This window comes from Fonsecaea pedrosoi (assembly GCF_000835455.1).
Source record: "Fonsecaea pedrosoi CBS 271.37 unplaced genomic scaffold supercont1.6, whole genome shotgun sequence".
In the NCBI taxonomy this organism is placed as follows: Eukaryota; Fungi; Ascomycota; class Eurotiomycetes; order Chaetothyriales; family Herpotrichiellaceae; genus Fonsecaea; species Fonsecaea pedrosoi.
In genome coordinates, this window is record NW_013550610.1 from 1,020,743 (window position 1) to 1,046,188 (window position 25,446).

Below are 25,446 nucleotides of genomic sequence, written 5' to 3' on the forward strand. Positions count from 1 at the left end.
GGCCGTGCCATGCACTCGGGCTCAAGCCTGAAAAGCGGCCCTGATCCTGCGATTCTTCGTGTCGATGACCACGTTCCTGACCCTCACCGCGTTACTGACGCTGACCATCAATCACGGGGTTGGACATGGGCACCACGATGGACACCAATAAGTCCCGTGATGTTCATCATCTGCAGGGCGTCGCTCGGCTCCATAGACACGCTCGTCATGATCACCACGTTGCTCCCGGCCCTAGTGGTCGTGAGCCTGGCGATGCGGATGGGCCAGTCGATGTTTATGTGCCTGTTCGCCATCAGGACCGTGGTGGCTACCGGGTAGAGCTGCTCGCTCAGGCACATGTGTCCCTAAGGGACACATTCTCGTTCGTGAACTCGTGACGAACATCTGCATGACCTCAAAGAGATACTTGATGATGCCCATGTGCCCTCCCCGACACCACGTTCAGGCAGATCATGTTGAAGCTGTCTCCCAGTGACTTCTCGTACGTCATGCCGATCTCGATCAGGCACATGATGTCGGCCATGATGCCGCACACCACCTCGCTATGGCTCGGGTTCGTCTTCGAGGTCAGGATGCCCGCAGAGCCCGTGTTCATCTCCTCGACCGTCGTCGGGATCATGGTCCAGTGGGTGGGTACCCTCTCGTGCGCGTGTACGTTCCTGCTCTTGCTCATGGTGTGGCTGCGCCTCCTGCTCTTTTACGCCATGCTGAGCAAGCTGCTCGACCGCCAACGGGTCCCTCATCCTGCCGTTGAACGTCAACCCGTCCTTCAACATGTACTCCACGTGGAGCTTCGACAACTCAAGGATCAGCTCGACCAGGCCCAAGACCTCGACAGGGCACGCGCAATAGGAGAGGCATAGGAGGACCAACGCCATCGAGCTCGTGAGGACGATGAGAAATGTCGTTATGAGCGAGCTGCCGCCGCTGACGATGTCGGAGGTGCTGTCGATAATGTTCAGGCGGAGCGGGGTCCCCCGTCGCTAGACTCGTTCATGGTCATGATCGTGGGCACGGTCAGGAGGGCTATGGGCTTCAGCCCGGCCGTGGAAGAGGTACGACCTCAAGTTCATGCCGTTGGTCAGGTGGGAGTGCCCCGACATCGTGGCGAGTCTGTGGACGATCGAGCCGGTGGTGTCGAGCAACATCATCAGGGGGCCAACAGCATCGACGTCAGGTACGCACACGACATGTACTCTCCATGGAGTTGGAGTGTGCATCGAGCCGATGTCCACGACCACGCACACGACCAGCGTCAAGCCCGGCAACGAGGTCTGGGGCAGGTGGACCGGGTGGCTGCTTCTGGCGCGCGGTCCAAGGACCAGGGTTGGCTCGACTCCGTATGCTCGAGCTGCAATGTCTCCTCGTCCCGACCGCGGTGTTCTCACGAACCTGGTCACGGTCTCGTCGTTGTCCTCCGGCCCGTGCTCGGTCAGGACCTTGTAGCCGCCACGCCGTCAGGCGTAACCGTGGCCATGGACTCGAGTATGGTGAGAGCATGAACGGGTACATGCCGCTGATGCTGGGGCCATACGTCACCGAGTCCATGAACATGCCTCTGATTCTGGCGTCGGTCACGTTGTCGTTGGTCGTCGCTGCCGGGATGAGGTTGAACAGCGTGTTCATCGTCGCGCATAAAGCTTTCCATGACGGCAAAACAAAACGAGCGAAGCAGAGAATGGCGACGTAGATTCCCTCACCAGGCCAGACGGGGGCAAACAAGTCGTTGTCGTCGAGTAAGAGCCGAGAAACATTCGTAGTATCGCGCGTAGTTTGCAAGATCTGTTCGCACTGTTGTCTTCGCGTCAGTCTCCAAGGTCTAGTGCAACAGCAGGGACCAAGCAATAAGAAAAGGGAATATACATATGGACCATGAAGAAGAATATGCAAGCAGAACATGTGAAGGCCACGTGGAAGAAGAACATACAAGAGCAGCCTGTAAAAAGCGCAGTATAGAGGAATATGGCCCTGAAGATGAAGACCGCCTTGATGGTGAACGCTACATTGAAGGTAATCGCCCCCTTGAAGGTGAACACCTCTTTGAAGGTGAATATGGCCTTGAAGATGACCAGTGCCGTAAGGATGAAGATCGCCTCAAAGATGAAGGCCGCCTGGACGGTAACCACCATCTTGAAGGTGTCCGCCGCCTTGACTTCTGAGTCACCCATGTGGTTGACAGGAGAAGAAACCCCTTGATTAAACTCGTGCCAGATGCCTGTGTTTGTCACTCTCGGAGAGTCGACTGACGTTGCACGATAGGAGCTTGTAGCCCGCTTGAATTCCGTCGTCCGGGAGCAAGACACTCGGCGTCGATCTCAACCTGCCAGGGTACTAGTAAGTGCCATTGCTCATGTAGGAACAGCCTTTGGAATGTGAGCTGGGGCACGTACGGCAGGTTTCGGACATGGTCCTCTTGATCATCCTGACACGGTCGCTCACCACATTTTCGAGTTTCCTCTTCTCTCACCTGATCCTCACCACATCTTCAAGTTCCGCTCCTCTCACCTGGTCTGGTCTGGTCCTCGGCAGCCACGTCACAAGGTGAACACCGCCTTGAAGATGAACGCCGCGTGGCAGAAGAATAGCGCCGTGAGGAAGAATAACGCCTTGAAGATGGACACTGCTTGACGGTGAACGTCGCCTTGCAGATGATCTCCAGAGGCTTTGAAGGGAAATCTGCATATAGAAGGTGAAGAAGGAATAACGAAGTAGGAACATCCAAAAGCACAATACTGACGAGAAACATTCAAGTAGAACGCTCAAGGAGATGTGCCAGAAGAACATCCAACAGGATCATGCGAGAAGAATATGTGAAACGCAATATAGAAGGCGACATGGAGAGGGGCCTGTACGGCTGACCTGCTGGATTTAGATCATTCTCCCCCACCGTTAGTGGCTCTACAGCCCCAGTCGGAAAGGATTTAAAACCGGAAAAGGTCTTTTCAGCCCTTAGAGAAAGATGACAAGAACGACAAGGACGACATCGATACGGCAGGAGGCACCGGCGCGGCAGAAGACACTGATGCAGAAGACGCTGGTGCAGAAGACGCTGGTGCAGAAGACGCTGGTGCAGAAGACGCTGGTGCAGAAGAAGACGTTGATGCAGAAGAAGACGCTGGAGATGCCGATGAGGGTGAGGAGAGATGAATCAACAAGACGTTCAGTAGGTAACCTGCAAGAGGGAGGCACCATGAAGAAGAGGCCAAAGGGAGATAGAACAGGGGCGTTCCCCGTATGCAACGTATAAGACCAAAAAGTAAATACGTAGGGAGTATGAAGGACTCACATGGAACGAGCGCCTGCCACGGCAGGGAAGAATATGTAAAGCCCACTCTGAAGAGGAACATACAAGCGGGACACGCAATCGAAAGGGCTTGTAATCGGTAGGGCATCCAATCGACAGGCCATGGGCCATGGGCTAGTGGGATATCGGGCCATGAGAAATCATTTATTACCCATAAGAACATGTTCCATCATTTCTTGCTCCACTGACTCCCTCATCAATCCCCGGAATGCCTGCATTTGATTTCGACGCGTGCTGCCCAGGCTGGGTTGAAACGGATTCTCGCCACCATGAAAGTTCTGTAAACAGACTCAGGTGGCACTAGAGTGTCCTCTGGAGACAAACCCTTAAGGCCGTTGGCGTTGCTATAGGCCGATTGGCCCCCGGTGGAACAACTGAGGCGTATGCCTTCCAGGACGCCGCGAGAGGGTGTGAGTATGTCTGTTTGTCTCGGATGCCGACCTCGATGCCAATGTCACAATCAGCTTTGCTTGCGAATCCGCCCCGATATCGCTCGGGGACCCCACGAAGTCTTCAGTGGGCATCCAATCGAAAGGAGAACATGCAATTGAACAAGGAATATATAGGATGAACATTCAAGAGGAAGAGGCAAAGGGTAACATGCAAAGCGCTATTTGAAGGGGAAATATGAAAGAAGAATATTCCAGATGGAACATGCGAAAAGTAACACGAATTGAAAGACGAACGTACAGAAGGAGCAAAAAGAGGAAACAGGCAAGTGGGACATATAGAGCGCAACAATCAAAAGGCAACAAGGAAGAAGGACATGAAACGGCCATCTGGAAGAAGAAGCCGCCTGGAAGCCCAACATATAAAAGGCAAGATAGAAGAAGGAACATGCAAAAGGGACCCTCAAGAAGGAGGAAGACGGAGAAAGATTCCACATGGAGCGTGCAAAAAGCAATATTCAGGTGAATCGTCCTCGGGTTGGAATTGAAATGTGGAAAGTGAAACTCAAAGTAAAAGGTTGACACGGAGAAGTGGTAGTTGACGACTTGACAGAGAATGAAATGGTACTTTTGAGAGGGGCAGAGAGTGTAAGTCAAGTGAAGGGTTGGCGGGTGGAAGTAGTAGTTGACGATTCCGCAGAGAGGATCACAAGGTGCATCGGTGGCGACAGGCGTACCCGGTGCTAGTGGTGCACACAACCTGACGCAAGAGGGACAGGCACAGACCGCCTCGAAAAGGAATAAAATGGAGGAATAAAATGGAGGAATAAACAGAAGGTAACAAGGAACAGGTGATATGAAGGAGGCAGCACGAAAGAAGTAACATGAGAGAAGAATGTAGAAGAAGATGGTATAAAGCCCGCCTCGAAGACGAACGAATAGAGGGGAATGGGCAAGAGGAACGTTGACAAGATCATAAAGGAAGGCAGTATGAAAGAAGTAACAGAAAGGAAGACGATGCAAAAGCTGCCTCGAAGACGAACGAACATGGGGGAATATGTAAAGGGAACATGCGAAAGGCAGCGTAGAAAAGGAACACGAGCATGAACTTGGAAGAAGCGGCATGGACGAAGCAACAGACGACAAGTAACAGGCTGCAAAGCCGCCTTGAAAACGATTCGAGAGGATTCGCGAGAGGTGTATATACACCGTGCAACGACCGTCAAAAGGTTGGGTATTCCGGTCCGCATGGGGATTCCGATGGTCGTATCAATGGCCAGATTGAGCAGGTCAAGTGAGCAGGGATTTTGTTGGTGTTCCGCCACTGTTTCAGACTCGGGTGTAAGTAACTTGCTGTTCGACAGCATTCACCACAGTCTCACCTATCTTGCCAGAGGAGAAAAGGCGACATGAGGAGGACGAATGTGGGAAAACATGGAGGAATATGAAAAAGGCAGCCATATAAAAAGGAATATAAACATGAACATGATGGCAATATGAGAGGAGCAACATGAGAGGAGAGCAAGGTGGAAGAAGCAGTAGGTTGCAAAGCCGCCTTGAAGGCGACGGAACATGGAGGAAGATGGAAGAATATGCAAAATATAACATGCAAAAGGGAATGGCGACATGCAAAAGGAACATGAACATGAATTAGGGAGATGAAGAAAGGCCATGGACATGGACGAGGGAAGATGAAGGGGGGAAGATCAAGGGGGAAGATGAAGAAGGGATATGAACATACCGAGCAAGTCCCCTGGCTTCCTAGCACAACCTTTGACGGTGCGATGGGCCAACGTCTGCGGACACAACCAGACAAGACCTTCTGACGCGTCAGTGGAACAAATCGTCGTGGTCTGCCTCGTCTTGCCACCAACCAGTTGAACCTCCAGCCTCCTCAGGTCGTATGTAAAATCTTTCTTCCCGCGCCCAAGTAACCTCAAATCTCCACGGGAGGGACCCTATGGCGGTCCAGCCGTTGTTTGACTTGGGACGTACCGGTACAATCGACAGAACCACTGGATCGATGAATGAGGTCGTCCTCCGACACCTGCTGCTGCTGCTCGAATATCAAGATCCCAGCTTGCAAACTGTTTAACTCACACAGGCTTCTTCTTTGACAAGACCACCAACATTGTCGTCTGAGTCAAGAACACCGACGACGTCCAATCGGTACGACGGGATCGTGGGCCACATTGAAGCCAGACCCGGCAACTTGGACGTGACGGTTGATGATAGCCCACGGAAAATGCGGGCGAGTCGAGACAGGGCAGCTCCTGGACACGCAGGAGGTTATCCTCGTCAAGCACACGGGCCGCGGCACGACGCTTGCGTATGAACTGCATCGAACGAGTCTGCGCCATCTCATCCAGCAACACCAAGGTTTGGCAATGAGAATTCAACAATGACCTTGCCCGCGCTTTCGTGTCCGTCTCAGTCCCGGCGGGGGCTTCGGTAAGTAGCGTGTCACCGAATGAAGAATCCACGATCAACGATATAGGACAGCAAAAGGCGAAATCGACCCTGCAACTCTGGATGTGGACGAAAATCCAACAACGATCGGGGAAGGTGGTATCATCTCGGGTTCCTTGTAGCATCTCCAAGTGGAATAGTCTTCACATGGCTCCAATCTTCGATAGTCTTGGACAAACAGCTTCCGATGGGTCGCAACAGGTATTGGTCACTCTCCCAAACGAGGATGGTGTTCGAGAGCGTGATGATGTCCTTCCGGCAGCCACAGAAGAAGCCTAACTGCGCGCATATCCCGGAGAGCGGAAAGGACATGCGCATTTGGAATTCTGCCGCGGGGGCGACGTCGGTCAATGTCTGTAGCCAGCTTCGCGAGGCGCGAGAGGCGCCAGCGCAGTGATATCCAGGTTCCGACTCTGCTGAGGCGTATCGGTGAATGTAAAGGCTGGCCAGACTCGAAAGGATATCCAAGGCGCCCTCCCACCAACGTTTGCGGAGCCATTGGCGTTGTCACCGCCACTTGTGATGTCTCACGGTTCGAGGTCGAAGGCCCGATGATCGCTTCGAGTCTCGAATCCAAGGAGGCGTTGTGGCTGATGGACTGAAACGGATGCTTGGCCGCGGAATGTGCTTGCGTCTGTCGAGGGTACACCGATCGGCCTGCTCTGGCGTTTGGAAAAGCCTCCCTGTTTCTGCTAGACAGGACTTGAAGGACTCGTGGTTGAGTCGAGGTCCAGCAAATGATCCCTAGTCCAGCATCGCCGTCGGCACCAGGGCACTGTCCTTTCAATTGCCAAAAGCAACCATACGTCCACCCTCAATCCCCAAAGTGGCCCAATCCATAACTTCCCATGACCCAGAATGTCAATCAGCTCCATCCCGCCAATGCCCAAAGGTCGAGGCGTTCATCAAGAAGGTCTCTGCCAACGTGCTGATCGTCGAGATGGCCTTGTGAGAATCGAAGCGCAACTTTTGCAGCTGAGAACAATACCTTTTGGCAGAGTGCGGCAAGGCTGGGAAGACGGTCGACCGTATTACCAACCCGACATATCAAAAGTGTCCTCGACCGCATTCGCCGCATGCCGCCAAAACACGGAGCAATGGGATTGCTATTCGGTAGCTGGCCGGTTCATGCCCCGCATCAATGGACAGAATCCCCCAAGCGGTGTGCGACGTCCTCAGCGAGCCCGTTGGCGGGTAAGATCTGAGGGGGACTCTGTATTGGTTCTGAGCTTGAATGTAACATTGCCAGCCTGCTGCTTTGGTGTGGTGGCGAAGACGGCGACGTGCATGAATAGAAAGACGGCTGCGTCAATGCCCAGAGCGCGGGACAAGGCTGCTGCTCGTGATCAACCGGCACGACGAAGTTTCTTCAGAGAACTCTTTCGGTCGTCTCAATCTTCTTGGGATAGCTGAAGCCATGTTGTCGTCGGATTGTCGTCGGATCAAGAGAGCAGCCACAGCCGACGATGGAGGGGGTTGTCTCACGTATCGAAGACGTGGAAAATGAAGCGACCCCTGTATCGGCAGTAGAAAAGCTGAAAGCGGCACTCTTGTTGGAATGGATGGCCTTAGATGAGGATACATCTGACCACCGCATTTGCCTTGAGCTGGTGCTGCAGGTTGAGAGACACCAATCGTCTTGGGTACACAAAGCGGCTCGCGAATCGTCAGAGGCTGCTGCCATCGTTTCCGCGTCGTTGTACAGGTTACGTCTAGCATGGACCAGGGCAGTAAAGGCGATGGGGTGGGAGATAGTCAGTCGGGCACAGAGCCTGCCTTCCGCTTGCTGTGATCAACGGAGGCCGCTCCCAAATCGACAGTGCCTATTCCCTTGGTCGCTTTGGCATGCTCTTTGAGTTGATGCGTTGACATCGTCATGAGGATGACCAGAAATAACGCTAAATCATTCCATTGTGTCGATGTTCTTCTCGACGACGTCTGTAAAGTCATCGTCAAGTGGTGATACCCTGCAGATAGGTTGTGTGGATGGAAAGAAAGGCTTTCATAGACGGTAGGCGTCCTCGAATATATAAGGATTGGAAAGCCTGAAGACAATGCGAAGGCTGCCGTGTCTCGGCTCTTCGCTTCGCAGCTCCCGGAATAGTCCTGCGAGACGGAGGAGCATCCGGGAAAGCGATTTCTTGCCGCTACTAAACCGACGTGCAGCGCAAAAGTCGAGGCCACCGAGTCAATGAGGTCTCGAATAATGGCACCGACTATGATGGGACACTGTTCAGCGGGACGACATTCGAGTTCGTTGTGTTCGAGCAGGGGCCAGATCTGGGGCGAGAGCAGTGGGTTGACACATCTCGCGATGGAATATATCATGGGTCGCGATGGAATGTGTTATAGCTCGCGATAGAATGTATCGTGGCTCGGGATGGAATGTACCATAGATCGCGATGGAATGTAGGTAGTAATGGAATGTATAACGGGTCTCGATGGGATGTATCCCGCGATGGAATGTGTCTGACGATGGAATGTGTAACGCGTCGCGATAGGTTGAAGGTCGTGGTGGAATGTGTCTCGTCGTTGAATGTATCTCGCCACGGAATGTACCATGGGTCGCCATGGAATGTGTCGTAGCTCGCGATGGAATGTGTCTCGCCAACCGAACGCAGATTCGATGACCATCCTTTTGGCAGTACCATTCCAAATCTCCAGGTCCGGATAGTACGTGGAACAGACAGTCCGGGCCGCTTCGATTGTAGCAGGACAGCAGAGGACAAGCTCAGTGGCTTCGCTTTTCTGTGAGAGAGGCCGTGTTAGAGATATCCGCGAAAGGAGTGGAAGAATGGGAGAAATGTCGACAGGCAGACAGACCGATATATAACGTGGAGTATCAATCGGCGTATTCCTGAAGACTCTCGTAGTGGGAGGAAAGGTGAAGATCATACGCCTTTATATCCCTTCTCCTGTTCCTACTCCTTCTCTTGGAGACCGACCGACCCAACGCGGTATTGACTTAAAGATCGGCCTTTTGGCATCATCAATGCCTGGGTAGGTCTTGGGGGGCACGCTTCGGTCGTGGTAGAGTAGGGAAGGGCAAGCTCGGTCGCTTCGGTTTTCGGTGGGAGAGGCCATTTCAGAGAAATCTGCAAAGGGAGAGGACAGAAGGTTGAAAGGTAGATGGAGAGACAGATAGACATGGAACGTGGAGTATGAATCGGTGTACCCATTAAGGTTCTCGTGGTGTGAAGAAAGACAAAGGTTATGTGCATTTGTTTCTCTGCGCCTGCTCCTACTCCTTCTCTTGTAGACCGACCGACCATGGTATGGATGTTAAAATCAGCCTTTTGGCATCACCAATCCCTGGCTAGGCCCGAGCGGAACACGCTTCGATCGTGGCAGGGGAGGACAGAGTTAGTCGCTTCGCTTTCTGTGAGAGAAGTATTGTTAGGAACCTGTGAAAATGAGAGCGGAAGGATGGAGGAAAGAGAGACAGACCGACAGACCGACAGACCGACAGACCGACAGACCGACATCGAACGCAGAATATAGAACAGAATCGGCATGTCCACGAAGAGAACAGCAGTCTTGAGGATGAGGGCCACTCGAGTTGTTTCCCTACTCTTGCTCCATCTCTTGTGTTGGATTCGAGCAATCGTAGCATCGATCATCGTCTTCGGTAATGTCCACACCCATAATCACCGGACAGATCAGGGCGGAAGAAAGATAATGTGCTTCGATCGTAGTAGCAGGACAGGGTCGTTCATTTGGCTTTCTGCAGAAAGCGATGTTAGCTGTATCTGCTAACGAAGAGTAGAGGTGGAGAGGTAGATAGACAGATAAGCAGACAGACAGATAGACGTGGAAGAAGGAACATGAAATCGGTATGAATGCGGACAGCCTCGCAATTGTGGTATGAAGATCGTGAATTTTTGTTTGGCTTCTCCTGCTCCTGCTCCTCCTGCTGCTCTTGTGACTGACGGACCGCGACATTGACAGTCGATCATTCTTTTGGTACCACCGCTCATGCCCACTGCCCAGAGGGTGCATGGGCTGGGGAGGGTCTCTCCCCAGGAGGATTCTGGCTCGTCCGAGGCCGTTCTGTCGTCTGGCCTATCTAAGTCCGCACTTTCTCGTTAAACAGGAAAGACAAAAGGATTCTGGTCCCTCCGAGGCTGTTCTGTCTTCTGGACCATCCAAGTCTGCACTGTCTCGTTGAACAGGAAAGACAGAACGCCCACCACCAAGGACAACACCACCAGGACAACCATCCATTGCATGGGCTTCGTCCAGAATCCAAGGCCGTTCTGTCTTCTGGACTATCCAACTCCGCGCTTTCTCGTTAAACAGGAAAGACAAAACGCCCACCATCAAGGACAACTTTGCCAGGATAACCACCCATTGCATGGGCTTCGTCCAGGAAAGTAGGCAATGTGCCTCGATCGGACAGGACTGGACGGGACCGGGTCAATTTCTTCGCTTTCTGTCGGAGAAGCCACATTAGAATAGCTGCGAATATGGAAGTAGAGACGGTGACAATGGTAGATGGATGGACAGACGGCGGGACGGACATGAAATGTGGGATATGAACATGAAACGCGCCATCGATATCGACACAGAGAGCCTCGCAATTGGGACACGAAGATCATGAATGTTTGCTTACCTTCTCCTGCTCCGGCTCTGCTCCCGTAGACTGATGTCCGCGACGTCGACAATCAATCAGTCTTTCGATACCACTACACTGTCAATTCCCAGGACCGAGTGGCTGGAAGAAGACAACGCATTTCGATCGTGGCAGGCGAGGGATGACGGTCAGTCGCGTAAATTGTCTATGAGAGAACACTCTGTCAGGGAAGCCACGTTAGAAATGCCTTCGAGAGAGAAAGCAGAGGGGTGTAGAGAGGCAGGCAGATAAACACGCCGCGGACGGACATGGAATATGGGAAATAAAACAGGCCATCGGTATGGACAGAGAGGCTCACAGCTGTGACATGGAGTTTGTGGCTTTGTTTCCCTTCCTTCTCTTACTCTTGCAGACTGACTGGCCGCGACAATATTGACACAGAGAGACGCGCAGTTGTGACATGAAGATTGTACTTTGCTTCCCTACCCTTCTCTTGCTCTTGCAGACTGACCGATCGCGACATCAGTCTTTTTGTCGCTACCGCACTGCCAATTCTCAGGTCCGAGTGGGGTGTAAGACGGTATGCTTCGCCCTTCGATCGTGGCGGGACAGGATAGGACGGGATACGTCAGCCGGTTAGCTTTTCTGTGAGAGAAAGCCGTGTTAGCAGTGCCCGCGAATATAAAAGCAAAGGAGGTTGGAAAGGCAGATGGATAGACATACCGGCGGAAAGACATGGAATCTGCGATATGGAACGTGAAATCGGTATGGAATCAAAATCGCCTGCAGAAATCGTCTTGGGAGGTGTACGTGAAGATGTGCCCGCTGGAAGATTTCTCCGGCCATAGGTCGACGAACAACAACAGAGAGCCTCGTAGTTCTGACATGAAGATTGTGACTTTGTTCCCTTGCCTTTCTCTTAATCCTGTAGGCTGACTGGCGCCGACATCCCAGTCTTTTCGTCTCTACCGCGCTACCAATTCCCAGACCTGAGTCGGTGCGAGACAATACGCTTCGTATTCGATTGTGGTAGGATAGATAGGATGGGACGACGTCATTCGTTTCGCCTTCTGTGAGAGAACTTTCTGTCAGAGAAGCCACGCTGGAAGTATCTACAACGGTGAAAGGAGAGTAAGGTGAGAAGAGAGCAAGGTGAAAGGAGAGCAAGGTGAAAGGAGAGCAAGGTGAAAGGAGAGCAAAGTGAAAGGAGAGCAAGGTGGAAAGAGAGCGAGGTGAAAAGAGAGCGAGGTGAAAAGGTAGACAAACAGGTAGACGGGCCGCTCAGTCGCAGACTTGACAATCAGAATCAGCCTCCTCGGTACCATTGTTTTACCAATCCCCTGGCCAGGTCTGGGTTGAGGAAGACGAAGAACTTCGCTTCGATCATGGCAGGACAGGATGGGACGCCGTTATTCACTTCGCTTTCTGTGAGAGAAGGTGTGTTAGAAGCATCTGAAAAAGTGAAAGTAGAGGGGTGTGGAAAGGTATACAGACGGGCGGATGTAGAACATCGAATGTGAGCCGGTAAACACACGAATATCATCGCAGTATAATGTGATGATCGTAATTGTGGCTTTGTTTCCTGACACTTGCTCTTGCTCTGAGTCTTGTAGACTGACCGATCAGCCACGATATCGACATCCAGAACCAGCCTGTTCGGTACAGCAATACTGGTAATCCCCCGGCGAGGTCCGGACTGAAGAAGAGGACGCGCTTTGCTTCGATCGTGACAGGGCAGGCCAGTGTGAGGCGGTTCGCTTTACTGTGAGAGAAGCCACGTTAGAAGGATCTGCAAAAGTAGAAGTGAAGCGGGGTGTAACGGTAGACAGATAGACGGACCAGGAACGTCAAACGCGAGCCGATAAGCACACGAATCTCATCGCAATATGATGTGAAGATTGTGACAGTAGCTTTGTTTCCCAACCCTTGCTCTTGCTCCGACTCTTGTACACCGACCGATCAGCCGCAATATTGAAAATCAGAATCAGCCTTTTCGGTACCATTCCTCGCGGACAACGGGTTCAAGGTCGTCTGCGTGGACCGGGACATCGTAATGACGCAGCGCACGGTCGAGATAATCGAGGCCGAGGGCCATTAGGGGACGGTGATCGCGATCTACGCCGACGTGACGGACGAGGCGCAGAGCATCGTGGACACAACACTGAACTACCAATTCACCGGGAAGGTCTGGATTGAAGGGGACGACGGGTTTCGTATCAATCTTGGCTGAGGGGATTGAGTCAATCGCTTCGCTGCTCTGCGAGAGATTCCACGTTTCTGTAAGAGAAGCCATGTTAGAGGTCTGCGAAAGCGAAATTGAAATCGGAGGGAGGGTATAGACAGACAGACGGACCGGGAATGTAGAGCATGGAGCATCAATCGGCCCATGATAGATACGAAGAGTGTGGTAAAGCGAGGAACTTCCGCGGATCCTGACGGTTTGACTCGACACGGCGAGGTAAAGGTCGTGAAGACCGTGAAGCCTGTTTCCTTGCCCCTACTCTTGTAGACGGATCGACTGACTGGCCGTGGTATTGATACCGCCGTGCCGTTTCAGTACCACCTGTCACCAGGTAGTCTGGTTGCTTCCCTGCTCCTACTCTTGCAGACTGGCCAATTGCGATATCGACTGTCAGAATCCGCCTTTGTGGTACCATGGCACTACCGATTGAATCTCCTGGCCAGGTCTGATTGAAGAAGACAATGCGCTTCGCTTCGATCCTGGCAGGACATGATAGTGTCAGTGGATTCGCTCTGATGTGAGAGAAGCCACTTTTCTGTGAGAGAAACCATGTTAGAAATCTGCGAAAGCGAAAGCTAAAGCGGAGCGAGGGTGTAGAAAGACGGACAGACAGAGAATGTAGAGAGGGTGGAGCATGAATCCGCGCATGATGGACACGAAGATTGCCATAGAGAGAGTCAAAGGTCGTGAAGACCGTGAGTCTGGTTCCCTTGTCACTGCTCTTGTACACCGCCTGTAGTATCGACAACCAGCGTTTTCAGCACCAGCTATCCCCCAGCAGTCTTGCTGTCTGCCTACTCCTGCTCTTGCGGACTGATCGACCGCGATATCAACAAGCAGGCTCTCGGAAACCACTGATTGTCGCTCAGGTCTAAGTGGAAGAAGACGAGACGCTTCGATTTCGATGTCGATCGTAGTAGGATATCGTAGTATGATGGGACAGAATCGCTCGTTCGCCTGTGAGGAAGCCATGTCAGAGATATCCTGTGACTGCGACTGCGGACAGAGGGTGTAGGTGGAAAACAGGAGGACAGACCGAAGACGGTTCGACTTGGAATATGGCACTGTGGAGACGAACAAGAGAGACGAGCAGGATATGAGTATGTATGCGCCCAAGGTATTGGTGAAGGGGCGCATGTAGGTAATAAGCAATCCAGAAACAAGCAATCCAGAGGGAAAGGCTAATATAGAGGATATAAGCAGCGGAGGCAACATGAATCAAGACGGAAGAAGATGAAATTGGACTCTCGGCGAGGGGGGAAACATGCAAAACGTGTCAAAAAACAGAAAATCATTGAATGCGGAAGAGGAATGTCCAAGACGTCGAGGGGCATGAAGGGTGAAAAGAGAAAGATGTGAGAAGAATCTGCAAAATAAACAAAACGAAAAGCCACATGCAAGAGACTTTGACCAGAGCGGCCGAGTAAGCCGAGGTTTATAGTTAAATCGTGGCGGACGTATAGGTCAAAGTCGTCTGGTCCACCAGTAGTAGGCGCGCCACTACACCCAAGAAAAATATGCGTGTAATCTAGCGTTTCTTCGCTCCGTCAACATACGAGAAAAATATGCATGAAATAGAAAAATACGCAGAACGCTCAGTCATCTCTCTCCATTGCTCACATCCTCTGCATTAGCCGTTTCCTTTGCATCGATCGGGTCATGATCGTGCAGGAGGAGCTTTAACGCTTGTAGTAGGGAGGCTACAACGCCTGTAGTAAGGGAGCTGCCGCGGTGTGGTACGGGATTCGATGCTCTGGTTGGGGACTTAATGGCCGGGTGTCGACGCACCCTTCCGAATGACTTGGAACTTTTCTCCGGATGACGGTTTTTTGACAGCAACTTTTAAAAATGCACAAAGGTAAAACGTACAAAAAGCGCCACGAAGAAGGGAAAATTCCACATAGAGCATAAAATAGACTGTGAGGCGTAAACCCTTAGGGTTTCAGCCTCCAATGGCCCTGAGATGAATTGTGGAATTATGAATAGGATCTTAGGTGCGCCTTTTGCAATCTCATCCTCTCCTTGCACCCAACTCTCTTTGCCTCGCCATGACTTTGCCGAGTCGCTTCGCTTTCTTTGTTCTCATCTCATCGTTGCTTCAGAACCTATGCACGCAGGCTTCCTCGAGTCTCTCCTAAGCCAGCTTAGTAGTGTAGATGGTTGGAGAAGAGGCATGCTGTACTTACGGGACTCAGTTCCTTGGGCGCTTCGTACAGATATCGCATGCCTCGCTCAATCTATGAGTTGGTAAGTAAATATCAGTTCGGAGGTGATGGGGGTCCACGAACAAAAAGTCTTGGAATGTACGGAGGAGGAAACTCTTCGCTCAATATCTTGCACAAGGTCGGGACCGAAATTTGGCTGGATTGAACCGAATTGATGACGAACCACTCCATGCCTTCGCGCGTAGGAAGGTAACATTGCCCTGGTTCAAATGCTTTCGGCATACTGATGGTGACGATGATCAGAGGCTTGAAAGGGTTGGATGGACAGGAATCGTGCCAAAGAAGCGAACTGACTTGAGTTTTGTATGCTTTGTTACCAAGGAAGGTAAGATGTAAGAGAAAGAAGAAGGACAGGACGAGGGGGAGCATTTATGTCACGAACCGCTAAGTATCACTCACACGTAATAACCCCTTATTATTCAAGTACCACATGCTCACCACCTAAGGGAAGGAGCTTCCCTTATACTTTAGGTCTTAGTTAAGATATACTATTAAGGAATACCTATACCTACCTGTTACCTATCGCTGCCCTCTGCCTATCTCTATAGGCCGTTCCTGACAATTCAAGGCGAATATAAAAGTAGAAGTAACCATGAGTAGCCATGAGTGGCCTTAAGCAACCGTCCTGAACCGCCATCAGCCTGGGGACACGCGAATATAACTGACCATATCACCTGTGTAGGCAGCAATGCGTGAAGATGACGACCGCGGTGATGGCTCAGGAGGGTTTTGCTTGCTTTCTTGCTTGCTTGCTTGCTTCAGAATATGATCCAGGCAGTGTCGGTCCTACCAGCTCGTCGCTGTACATCATGCCTTCGGGCCCAATGCACCTTTCAAGTGCTTTGCGGCCGACTAGCGGATATCTTTGGACCTGTAGCAGGCGAGCATCGCCATGTTGTCCCATAGAAATGGACGTGCTCGCCCAAATTCCCCCTTCAAATGCTTTACGGCCGACTGACGGATATCTTTGGACGCGGATCAGGCGAACTTTGGCATGTTGCCCGTGGAAATGGATGTGCTCGACCAAAATCCACTGCCGCAACGTGCGCATGTTGCATATGCATAGCATCACGTGGGCTACGCACGTCTTGTCGTTCGGGTGCCTCAGCAGCTTCGGGTATCTGTCTATCACCACGAGCATCGTATCGCACTTGTAGCCGAGCGGGACCATGTGCGTGTCCCCGCCCATCTCCCATATTGATGATTGCATCCAGCTTGACCATGGACTGGTGGCAATCTTGAACCGTTTTCGCGTCCCAGATGACCTGCCCACCATGACAGGCTCCTTGGAGTGTCTGAGCCAGGGTGCTTTGGGCCCGGCTGGGGACTGCCAGAAAAGGCTGGAGGGAGTGGCCGAGTAGGTTCATGACAGCGTGTACTTTATCGGGCCCTGCGGAAGCTCCTCCATCGGCGCTGATCTTGATGTCGACGCGGACGAGTTCGTCATTACTCTCCTTTTCGTGTACATCGACATGCGTTCTGATGCATAAGCTGCCTGGAAGACTAGGCGGTCTGCGGAATATGCGCGATGAGGGACAGCCGGCGAATGTTTCCAATGCTTTTGGTTGTCTTGCCGCCTGCTGCGTCCTCATCTTGCGTTCAAATCGCGTGCGTGAATGAGATGACCCCTCCTCAAGCCGAGTCTCCTCGACATTCCCGCTTGGGCCATTGATAAAGTGTTTGACTTCTTTCTCTGCCCTTTAAATTCTCTCAAGCATCTCAGGATATCCAACGTCGAGACTGGGTGCCTGATGTGTACTCGGTAAAGTGCCTCTGTAGGTGTGGGAAGGGCCGGTGAATGACCGGCGCCGAAGTCCTTCCACTTGTTCAAGCCCTCTTCTGCGTTGCGGTCGGACGTCTCTGTGCCTTGGAGCGAGCACAGCGCCTCAACGCAGTGGTCGAGGCTCCTGACGCCGGTGCTGAGCCAGTGGTGCGGCGGGGTCGTCATGCATAGCTCCGGCTCGAGAATGATCAGGTTCACGCCAATGCCAGAATGCAGGAACGCCACCTTGTGCTTTGTAGAGTCGTCCGTGCCACCGCCTAGGTTGAAATACTTTGGGGGTCATATCAGCGCATGACTCGATGGAGGCAGTTCAGAGAGGTGAAGGGAAGGGTATTGAATACCTCGTCCAGGTCGTTCCAGCGCAGGAGATGGATCGAGGGGTGAACCCGGCTTTTACCAAAAGCTGCGGCTTGTCGTGAATGCAGATTGAATAGTCGATTCGACCAGTAATGTCGCTCATTTTCCAGTCTTCGCCATTGCCACCAGCTCGATGCACCGCACGTTGGGTGTCTTGAAAGGTGTACTGTGTGTGAATAGGTTTGGCAATGAGAGGGCTTCAACATAATGAACATGAAGAGCCTCGCCATGTCAAGGTCATGATCGTGGCTGTGGGTTTGCTTCCCTCCCCCTGCTCTTGTAGATCGACCAAGCTATGGACACGAAGAGGCTCGCAATGTTAAGGTGAAGATCGTGACTGTGACTTTGAATTCCTGCTCTTGTAGAGCGACTGCGGCATGCATATATTGGAGAAGCATGGACATGACAAGGGTCGTAGAGTTAAGGCGAAGATCGTGAACTCTTGTTTCCCAAGATGAAGACTGCGACTGCGACTGCGACTTTTCATTCCATCCCTGCTCTTGTAGACCGACTGCGCCATGCAGATAACGAAAGGCATGGACCCGAAAATGGTCGTAGTGTCAAGGCGATGATCGTGAAGATCGTGAACTCTTGTTTCCCTGCTTCTACTCCTGCTTCTTCTCTCGTAGACCGACAGTTCGACGTATAGACAATCAGCCTTCTCTGCACCACTGTGCTACCAGTCCTCTGGCTAGGTCTGACCAGAAACAAGGACAAGACAGCGCGCTTCGATCGTAGTAGGACAGGACAGGACAGGCTCGGAGAGGGCAGGTTTGGACTGTGCAGGCTCGGACAGGATTGCTGTGCGGTCGAATTGATGAGATTGTAGTACTGAAGAGTCTCACTGGTGGTTGCAACGGCGACACGGTAGATAATGTTATGCGTTCAGCCTCGTGAGGAGAAGCCAGCCTTGTGCGGGGTACCATGACGGATAGGATCGGACAGGCTCGGTCAGGACAAGGCTCGGTCAGGTTCGGACAGTCTCGGACAGGCTCGGACAGGACGGACTCGGTCGCTTTCTGTCCTTTACTGGAGAAGCCGTATTAGAAAGTTCTGTAAAGGATAAAGCCGAAGTAGGGTGGAACGGTAGACTGACTGATTGACTGACTGACAGACAAGCATCGAAAGACTTGCACGAGCCATGTAATCTTCCTCGCTGCAAATATTGCAAGTCATCTTTTCGGGATCGAGGACAGTCTCGAGCCAGATATGATCTCTCTCGCCACAGTCCCGGCATGGTATCTTCTCGTGCCTGAGGTTGCCTTGGGGGGTTGGTTGCTGGATCATGGTCGCGTCCGAAGGGTGAAGCTCGATAGTAGACCGGAGTCTGTAGTCATGAAGTGGAATAAATGTCAGAAGATATTCAATTTAAGTTGACAGGCGGCTAACAGTGTATGCAGAGTATGTAGTATCCCAAGACACAAAGACAGAAGGGGTATGTAGTGAGAAGCCCACGGTCTTCGGGGTCAACTGACGAAGTCTCAGAGTTGGATATCAATGGGCGAGGTGCTTCGCATCTCTGGCGGATGGGGCAATTCACGAGTCGGACAATCCATAGCCAGCCGCCACCATCTATCACGCCGACCATGCTGTGCCATTGATGATTGAGTCAATTCGGGCAGCGGTGCTGGTCAATTCTCCATCGGAATATCGATATCCAACCAGCTGCACAGATATGCCTAAGGCGCATCTTGCGGCAGGCTGGCTTATCCTTGCGTGGACAGCCCTATGGCATCATATCAGTATCAAACATCGTGATACCAGAGATAAGACGTACCTTGGCCGAATGCCCCCAAGACTCGCAGAGATCGAACACGGAACATCAATCAGCATGCTCTTGAAGATCCTCATGATATGAGGTGAAGATCATGACGTTTTGTATTTGTCTCCCTACCCCTTCTCTTGTAGATCGGCCACAGCATGGACACGAAGAGGCTCGCAATGTCAAAGTGAAGACCGTGACCGTGACTTTGTTTCCCTGCCCCTACTCTTGTAGACCAATGACGGTATGCAGATGGTGAGAGGAATGGACAACGAAAAGGGTCGAAACGTTGAGGCGAAGGCCGCGAAGATCGTGAACTTTTGTTTCCCTGCTCCTACTCTTGTGGACCAATTGCGGCATGGACACGAAGAGGATTGTAGATACGAAGAGCATCGTAACATTAAAAGACCGTGAAGATCGTGAGCTTCTGTTTTCCTGCTCCTGCTCCTGCTGTCGTAAACCAACGGATCGATGTATAGACAATCCTCCTTTTCAGTACCGCTGCACTGCCAAACCCCTGGCCAGGTCTGGATGGAACACGGACACGACAGTGTATTTCGATCGCGGAGGGAGAGGACAGGACGGACAGGACGAACAGGACGGACAGGCTCGGTCGCTTTCTATCTTCTGTGAGAGAAGCCATGTCAGAACCATATGTAAATGAAAAAGCGGAAGTAGGATAGGACAGAAAGGCTGACTGACTGGTCGACTGACAGACGAGACGAAGGACTTACACGAGCCATATGACCTTCCTTACTGCCAGTATTGCAAGCCATCTTTCGGGGTCGAGGACAGTCTCGAGCGAGGTGATCCTGGTCACCGCAGTTGCGGCAGGTCGTCTTGTCACGGTCGGACAATGGATGGCCGTATAGTTCTCATTGCAATAGTTGCGGCAGACTGGCTTGTCCTCGTTTAGACAGTCCTGCGGCATCACGTTGGTATTGAACAGCGTGTTACCAGACACAAGATGTACCTTTGCCAGATGCTCACCATACTCGCATGGAATGTCAATCGGCCTGTCCACTAACAGTCTCGCGATATGAGGCGAAGACCATAACGTTTTGTCGTGACGCTTGTTTCCCGGCCCCTTCTCTTGCTCATGTAGACCAACGGACTGTGGCACTGACAATCGGATTGAGCCTTTCCGAATCGCTCACTCCCAGACCTTTGTGGCGGACGACATCGGGCCTGGAGGACTCATCGGACCGCGTGGAGGGACACCCGTTCAGAGGCTCAAGAATGGTGGAAAGTAGCAGCCACGTCGCCGCCAGGGGATTCCAGAATGGTGAGTTTTACAGGATCGTCTGCTCCTTGCTTGTTTCTTTCGAGGCAGCTCTGAGTGGAACTAGACGCGGCTTCGACCGTGGTAGGAGGAGAGGACAGGATCGGATAATTCGCTTTCTGTGAGGAAACCAGGTTAGAAACACCTGCGAATATGAGGGCGGAGGGAGGGTGTAAGTGTAAGAGCAGACGGGCGGAGGTATTTGGAGCGTGGAGTATGGAATGTGAGACACGGAACATGAAAGGAAACATGAGAGAGGAATCCGACATGGACATGTGTATACCTGCGGCATTCATGAGGGAAAGGAACATGAGCGATGCAGAAGACATGAGGAGTGGGGTACATGAGCAATTGAGCCGATTTGAAGCGAGACGGACGGAGATGCAGTTGGACACTCGACGAGGAGAGAAGGATATACGGACAACATGGAAGAAGTCGAAGACTGCGGTGTCACGCCGTAGCCTTGACAATGTTGAGTGTTGAGAGTGGGATACCCCGCACAAGGCTGACTACCCCACACGAGGCTGAGTGTCCATTGACTCTTCTACCGCGAGTTGCGGGCTATTACCAGTTGGACTCTTCCGTCTCAGGATTCATGTTATATTCATGTCATAATTGCACCCTAACAGCAGTGGTTCCTCCTGCTCCAGGTTGCGCCGTGATACATAATATAGTATGAAGATCGTGACTTTGTTTCTCTGCTCCAGCTCCTCCTCCTGCTCCTTCTCCTGCTCCTTCTCCTGCTCCTATTCTCGTAGACCAATTGATTGACCGACCGCGGCATCGAAGCGTCGAGGCATTGATCATTCGTCATTTCCGCACTATGAGTCCGCAGGTAGATCTGGGGGGAACAAGATGACGCGGTCCGACTTCGATCGTGGCAGGCAGGGCAGGAAAGGGCCAGGTCAGGCTCGATCGCTTTCTGTTGACTGTGAGAGAAGCCATGTTAGAAACGTCTGTCGAAGAGAAAGCAGAGGGAAGGTGTACACAGGCAGATGGACATAGAATAGGGAACACGGGCATGAATCGGCCCATGGCGAGATACCTCCTCCAAAAAACCGGCTGCGGTTCGGCCAAGCACATGTCCTGAGCTCTGCGACCCCGTGGCTACCATTGACTGCGTTGACGTCCGTTTCCGTGTCTTTTCCAATTCCGTCGCGGTCCATCCGTCCAATTTGTGTGAGCCGTTGGTGTCCCAGTCTGCTGACTTTACCTGAGATCCCACGGAGGGCGGAAGGAAGGGCTCTTGTTTTTGCTATTGTTTGTTGGCCAAGGCATCTCCTGTGCCCAAGTCTGCCAATTCGATATTTCAGTTGCTGGAGATTCCACCGCAACCGTGAATGATTCAACCGTGAATGATTCAAGGTTGAGCAACAAGCCGCCGCGTCCCTGGTCTAGTCTTGCAGCTAGCGAGGTGACCCTGGCGTGAAAGGTAGGAGTGGGTGTGGGAATGGTGTGATTGGAAGAAATGCAGCGGCTTGACTGGAGCAACGTAGCCAACACGAGAGAGCCAAGTCTCAGCGCTCTGCATACTGCGAATTCTCTTGTGTTCCAGCTCTTCAAGTCGAGTGGCGTATCGGCAGCCCGTTGTGGCAAACGCCTGGTCACACCATATCGCAATCCATCCTCGGGGACCAGCACAAGCACGGCCAATTGGGCGGGACAGTCTTCTTCTTGGGCCGTGCAGCCAGATGTTCAAGGGCGGCAGAGGTTCAAGGATGTCGGATTGTTGAGCTCGAGGAGCTGCTCCAAGGGTCAAGGAGGAGGCGCAGAATCTGAATCTGGTGCATCGGCCTTGAGACGACGGCATTCCTGGGGCCATCTCCACGTCAATACCTTTGAGCAGTCAATTCGGCTGGTCACAGACCTCCTCGAGTGTGCAAAAATCCCTTCATGTCCGCCACCACTCTCACGCCAAACCTGCGAAGCGAGGATCGGGCTCGGACAATTCGAAGGGTCTGGATGGTCAAGGATGCCGGATATTCAATGAGATTGACATTGGCGCGCTTCGCTGGCGAACGCGAGACACCGCGCATAAATCGCCATGAGGACCGTTGGAGATAGCAGACGAGGGATGAACAGGCGAGTGACACGCATTGGTGGCCGCGGGTGTGAGTGATCATGATGACTTGACTGGTATGCAATCTATCTAGCGCACCTGCGGACTTGTTGTGTGCCGCGGTGGGAATTATTCGGCTGACGTTCCCGATACAGTTAAGGGGTCCCGGTGGGGCGACCATGATAAAATTGATTGGCACAAAAATCTTGGAAATTATTCGGCTAACACTCCTAATACGGTAAGGGCAAGGCGGCTGAGCTCCTTCAAGTCTAGCGGCCTCTTGGCAGCTTACTGTAGTAAATGCACTTGTCACGCCATTGAGAACAGATCGGAACTCATCCTGGGGAACCGGTAAAGCAGAGACACCGCGCAGAGATCGTCATGAGAATTGTCAGAGACAGTGAGCGACGGCCAGGAGGTGAACGAACAACCCGGGGTCCGGGGGAAGCAAACTGAAGCTTGATCTGGCCAGTCTGCGGCATTGTTTTGAACGGTTGATAGATTTCCTTTCGATATGTACATACTCGTGCCCCAATATGATGCACTGCGACGCGTCTCTCATCTGCCCGGAACCCCGAATCGGGTGGTTTTTGTCGATATTCATTGCGTTTGCGAGGGATTCTGTAAGGGGTGTCGTTCCCAAGATAAAGGGCGAGAGTGCAGGGCACGATGGCACTTTCTTCTATCTGCAGCCTTCTGGCGTGTTCCAGCCGTAGTTTTTCCATTCATATGTCTAGCTCTTTTGGCTCCACGGTCTCGCCAAGTGTGAATTCAGGACGCTGCCGCGGCCAACCTGGTGAATATCGCCTGGAAAGAAACTCCCGCCTTTTGGGCCTGTCTCTTGAATGATGCTTGGGTCTTTCGTGTCCATTGTCACCACTGGCTGCCAAATTGCAAACTGCGGTCGAACCTCTTCTTCCACTTCGCCTTCAGGCGTGGGAACTGGCGGTGGGTATCCTGCGAGAACATCGACGGAGGAACGATTACTGAATTCCTTGAGATGCTTTCTCATGCGAATAAGCGTGGGGTCTCGAACGTAGTACAGATGAACGCGACGAGCCCGGCCTCGAGGGATGTCAGGGTCGAGAAGTTGACGAGGTAGCTCCCCCGAATGCGAATCGAACGAGAAACTCCAAGAGGTCAAGCGAGGGTGGCGGGAACGCGACGGTATCACTGGCGAACCGAATTGGTTGCAATCAGTCTATGCCGGTGGACGGAAAAAAGGGCGGTTTCAAGTGACAAGTCTCATTCACGTTAAGTGTGAGATACCCCGCACAGTGTTGATTACTCCGCACGAGGTCTGCCAGAGTGTTCATTAACTCTTCTATCGCGAGTTGCGCGAGTTGCGCGCTATTACTATCTAAGACTCTTCCGGCTCAGCGGCCTTGTCGTTGGCGTCCTCCTCGTTGGCAGGCTTCTCCTGCTCATTGGCGGCCTTCTCCTCCTCATCGGAAGGCTTCTGCTCCTTCTCGGCAGGCTTCCCCTCCTCATCTGCCGGCTTCTCTTCCTTCTCGGCAGCCTTCTCCTGCTCCTCGGTGAGCATCTCCCCCTCATTTGCTGGCTTCTCCTGATCATCGATGACCATCACCTCTTCATCATTGACCGGCATATCCTCTTCATTTGCTGGCTCCTCCTGATCATCGATGACCATCACCTCTTCATTGTTGACCGGCATATCCTCCTCATTTGCTGGCTCCTCCTGATCATCGATGACCACCACCTCTTCATTGCCGACTGGCATATCCTCCACATTTACTGGCTCCTCCTGATCATCGACGGCCATCGCCTCTTCATTGTTGACTGGCATCTCCTCCTCATTTGCTGGCATCGCTTGAACGGACTCGTTCATGGCGAGCAAGCCTTGCTTTGCCCTGAAGGACGCGAGGTCCTTTATCGCCAGATCCACGAAAGGCAGCTTGTTCTCGCGGGCAAAGGTTTCGTCGAACTGCATGCATGCCATCTGGGGCACCCAGCTGAATTGACTAAAGGTTTCGTCAGCATACCTTGGTTGTTGTGAGGTAAAGTCGTAGCCACTGTAGAACGAAAGGAAAGAGAAAGTGGCAGCAAGGAAGAGACAAGACTCGGGGCACCTACTCCAGCTGTTTTCCTCCATCATCTTCGCTGTACCAGCGCGAGGGACTGGTGTCGCGGATGAAATTCTCGATGCTGGTGGTTTTGTCCGGGACGCCTCCCGCACCACCGCCCTGCTTCTCTTCCTTCTTACTCCACGCCTCGGCTTCGGAGATAAGATCTCTCAGTAGGTCTTGCAGCCTCGGGTCAGTGTTGGGCGTGCAGATACGTATGGCAAACCAGGTCTTGTCGGGACTCCAGTAACACAAACAGACAAAGCCCTCCGTGTGAAAGTCATTTTTCTCGACAGGACGCAAACCCGGCACCTCGGGGGCAGGGATCCAGCAGGTGATCGAATCATCGTCGGTATCGGGTTGCTCGCCGCTCGAGGGGGTGGCCTTGGGGGCTGTAGGTGTCCGGGGGGTGGCACGTTTGGTTGGGCCACGTTTGCCAGCGGTGCGTTTGCCAGCGATGCGTTTGCCCGCGATGCGTCGGGAGGGCGCAGGAAGCGTGAGAGTGGAGTTTGTTGACGAAGGTGGCGCTCTGGATGCCTTCCCCATGCCTCGCGTGTGGACCATTGTGAAACAAACGAACTGGACTGTGGTGAAATCTGCAAGAGAGGAATTTTGTGGCTGAAGGGTTGAAGGGTTGAATAGCTCAGCCGCACGTAGTCTCTTGGCACCATCACGTGCCACCTGAGCCCTGCTTCCTTGGCACAACCGCGTGCCACTTGGAATGTCTTCACACAACAGAACCTCGATCTTTCAAGACAGTCCTTCGTATTGCGATTGAATCAATTCATTGCCTGTTGAGGCTATTCGCATCGCTGCGATCGTGAATAACAAGAAACTCGCGAATCCTTGTCAGGCTAGCTGACCGGTGTGTGTGAGTGTGTGTGGGCCTGTTGCCCTAACCCTGTTGGGAATGTCAG

General features: G+C 52.5%; 6 protein-coding genes across 6 annotated transcripts; 1 reads left to right on the forward strand and 5 right to left on the reverse strand.

Moving 5' to 3' along the window:
• Window positions 1-107: 107 nt before the first annotated feature.
• Window positions 108-673, reverse strand: Z517_09265 (uncharacterized protein; the record flags this gene model as incomplete). The annotated part of the gene is made up of 2 exons (XM_013425175.1): window positions 108-344; window positions 407-673. The coding sequence occupies 2 exons, from the start codon at window positions 671-673 to the stop codon at window positions 108-110; spliced, it is 504 nt and encodes a 167-aa protein (XP_013280629.1).
• A 310-nt stretch (window positions 674-983) lies between these two features.
• Window positions 984-2,168, reverse strand: Z517_09266 (uncharacterized protein; the record flags this gene model as incomplete). The annotated part of the gene is made up of 3 exons (XM_013425176.1): window positions 984-1,331; window positions 1,393-1,791; window positions 1,872-2,168. The coding sequence occupies 3 exons, from the start codon at window positions 2,166-2,168 to the stop codon at window positions 984-986; spliced, it is 1,044 nt and encodes a 347-aa protein (XP_013280630.1).
• Window positions 2,169-2,795: 627 nt separating this feature from the next.
• Z517_09267 (uncharacterized protein) lies at window positions 2,796-3,147 on the forward strand (the record flags this gene model as incomplete). The annotated part of the gene is made up of 2 exons (XM_013425177.1): window positions 2,796-2,848; window positions 2,937-3,147. The coding sequence occupies 2 exons, from the start codon at window positions 2,796-2,798 to the stop codon at window positions 3,145-3,147; spliced, it is 264 nt and encodes an 87-aa protein (XP_013280631.1).
• Window positions 3,148-12,719: 9,572 nt separating this feature from the next.
• Window positions 12,720-13,028, reverse strand: Z517_09268 (uncharacterized protein; the record flags this gene model as incomplete). The annotated part of the gene is made up of 1 exon (XM_013425178.1): window positions 12,720-13,028. The coding sequence occupies one exon, from the start codon at window positions 13,026-13,028 to the stop codon at window positions 12,720-12,722; it is 309 nt and encodes a 102-aa protein (XP_013280632.1).
• A 2,892-nt stretch (window positions 13,029-15,920) lies between these two features.
• Z517_09269 (uncharacterized protein) lies at window positions 15,921-17,445 on the reverse strand (the record flags this gene model as incomplete). Its single annotated transcript, XM_013425179.1, has 4 exons — window positions 15,921-16,235; window positions 16,288-16,895; window positions 17,006-17,255; window positions 17,383-17,445. 4 exons carry the CDS (start codon window positions 17,443-17,445, stop codon window positions 15,921-15,923), a joined length of 1,236 nt encoding a protein of 411 aa, XP_013280633.1.
• A 6,360-nt stretch (window positions 17,446-23,805) lies between these two features.
• Window positions 23,806-25,093, reverse strand: Z517_09270 (uncharacterized protein; the record flags this gene model as incomplete). The annotated part of the gene is made up of 2 exons (XM_013425180.1): window positions 23,806-24,427; window positions 24,540-25,093. The coding sequence occupies 2 exons, from the start codon at window positions 25,091-25,093 to the stop codon at window positions 23,806-23,808; spliced, it is 1,176 nt and encodes a 391-aa protein (XP_013280634.1).
• Window positions 25,094-25,446: the final 353 nt, after the last annotated feature.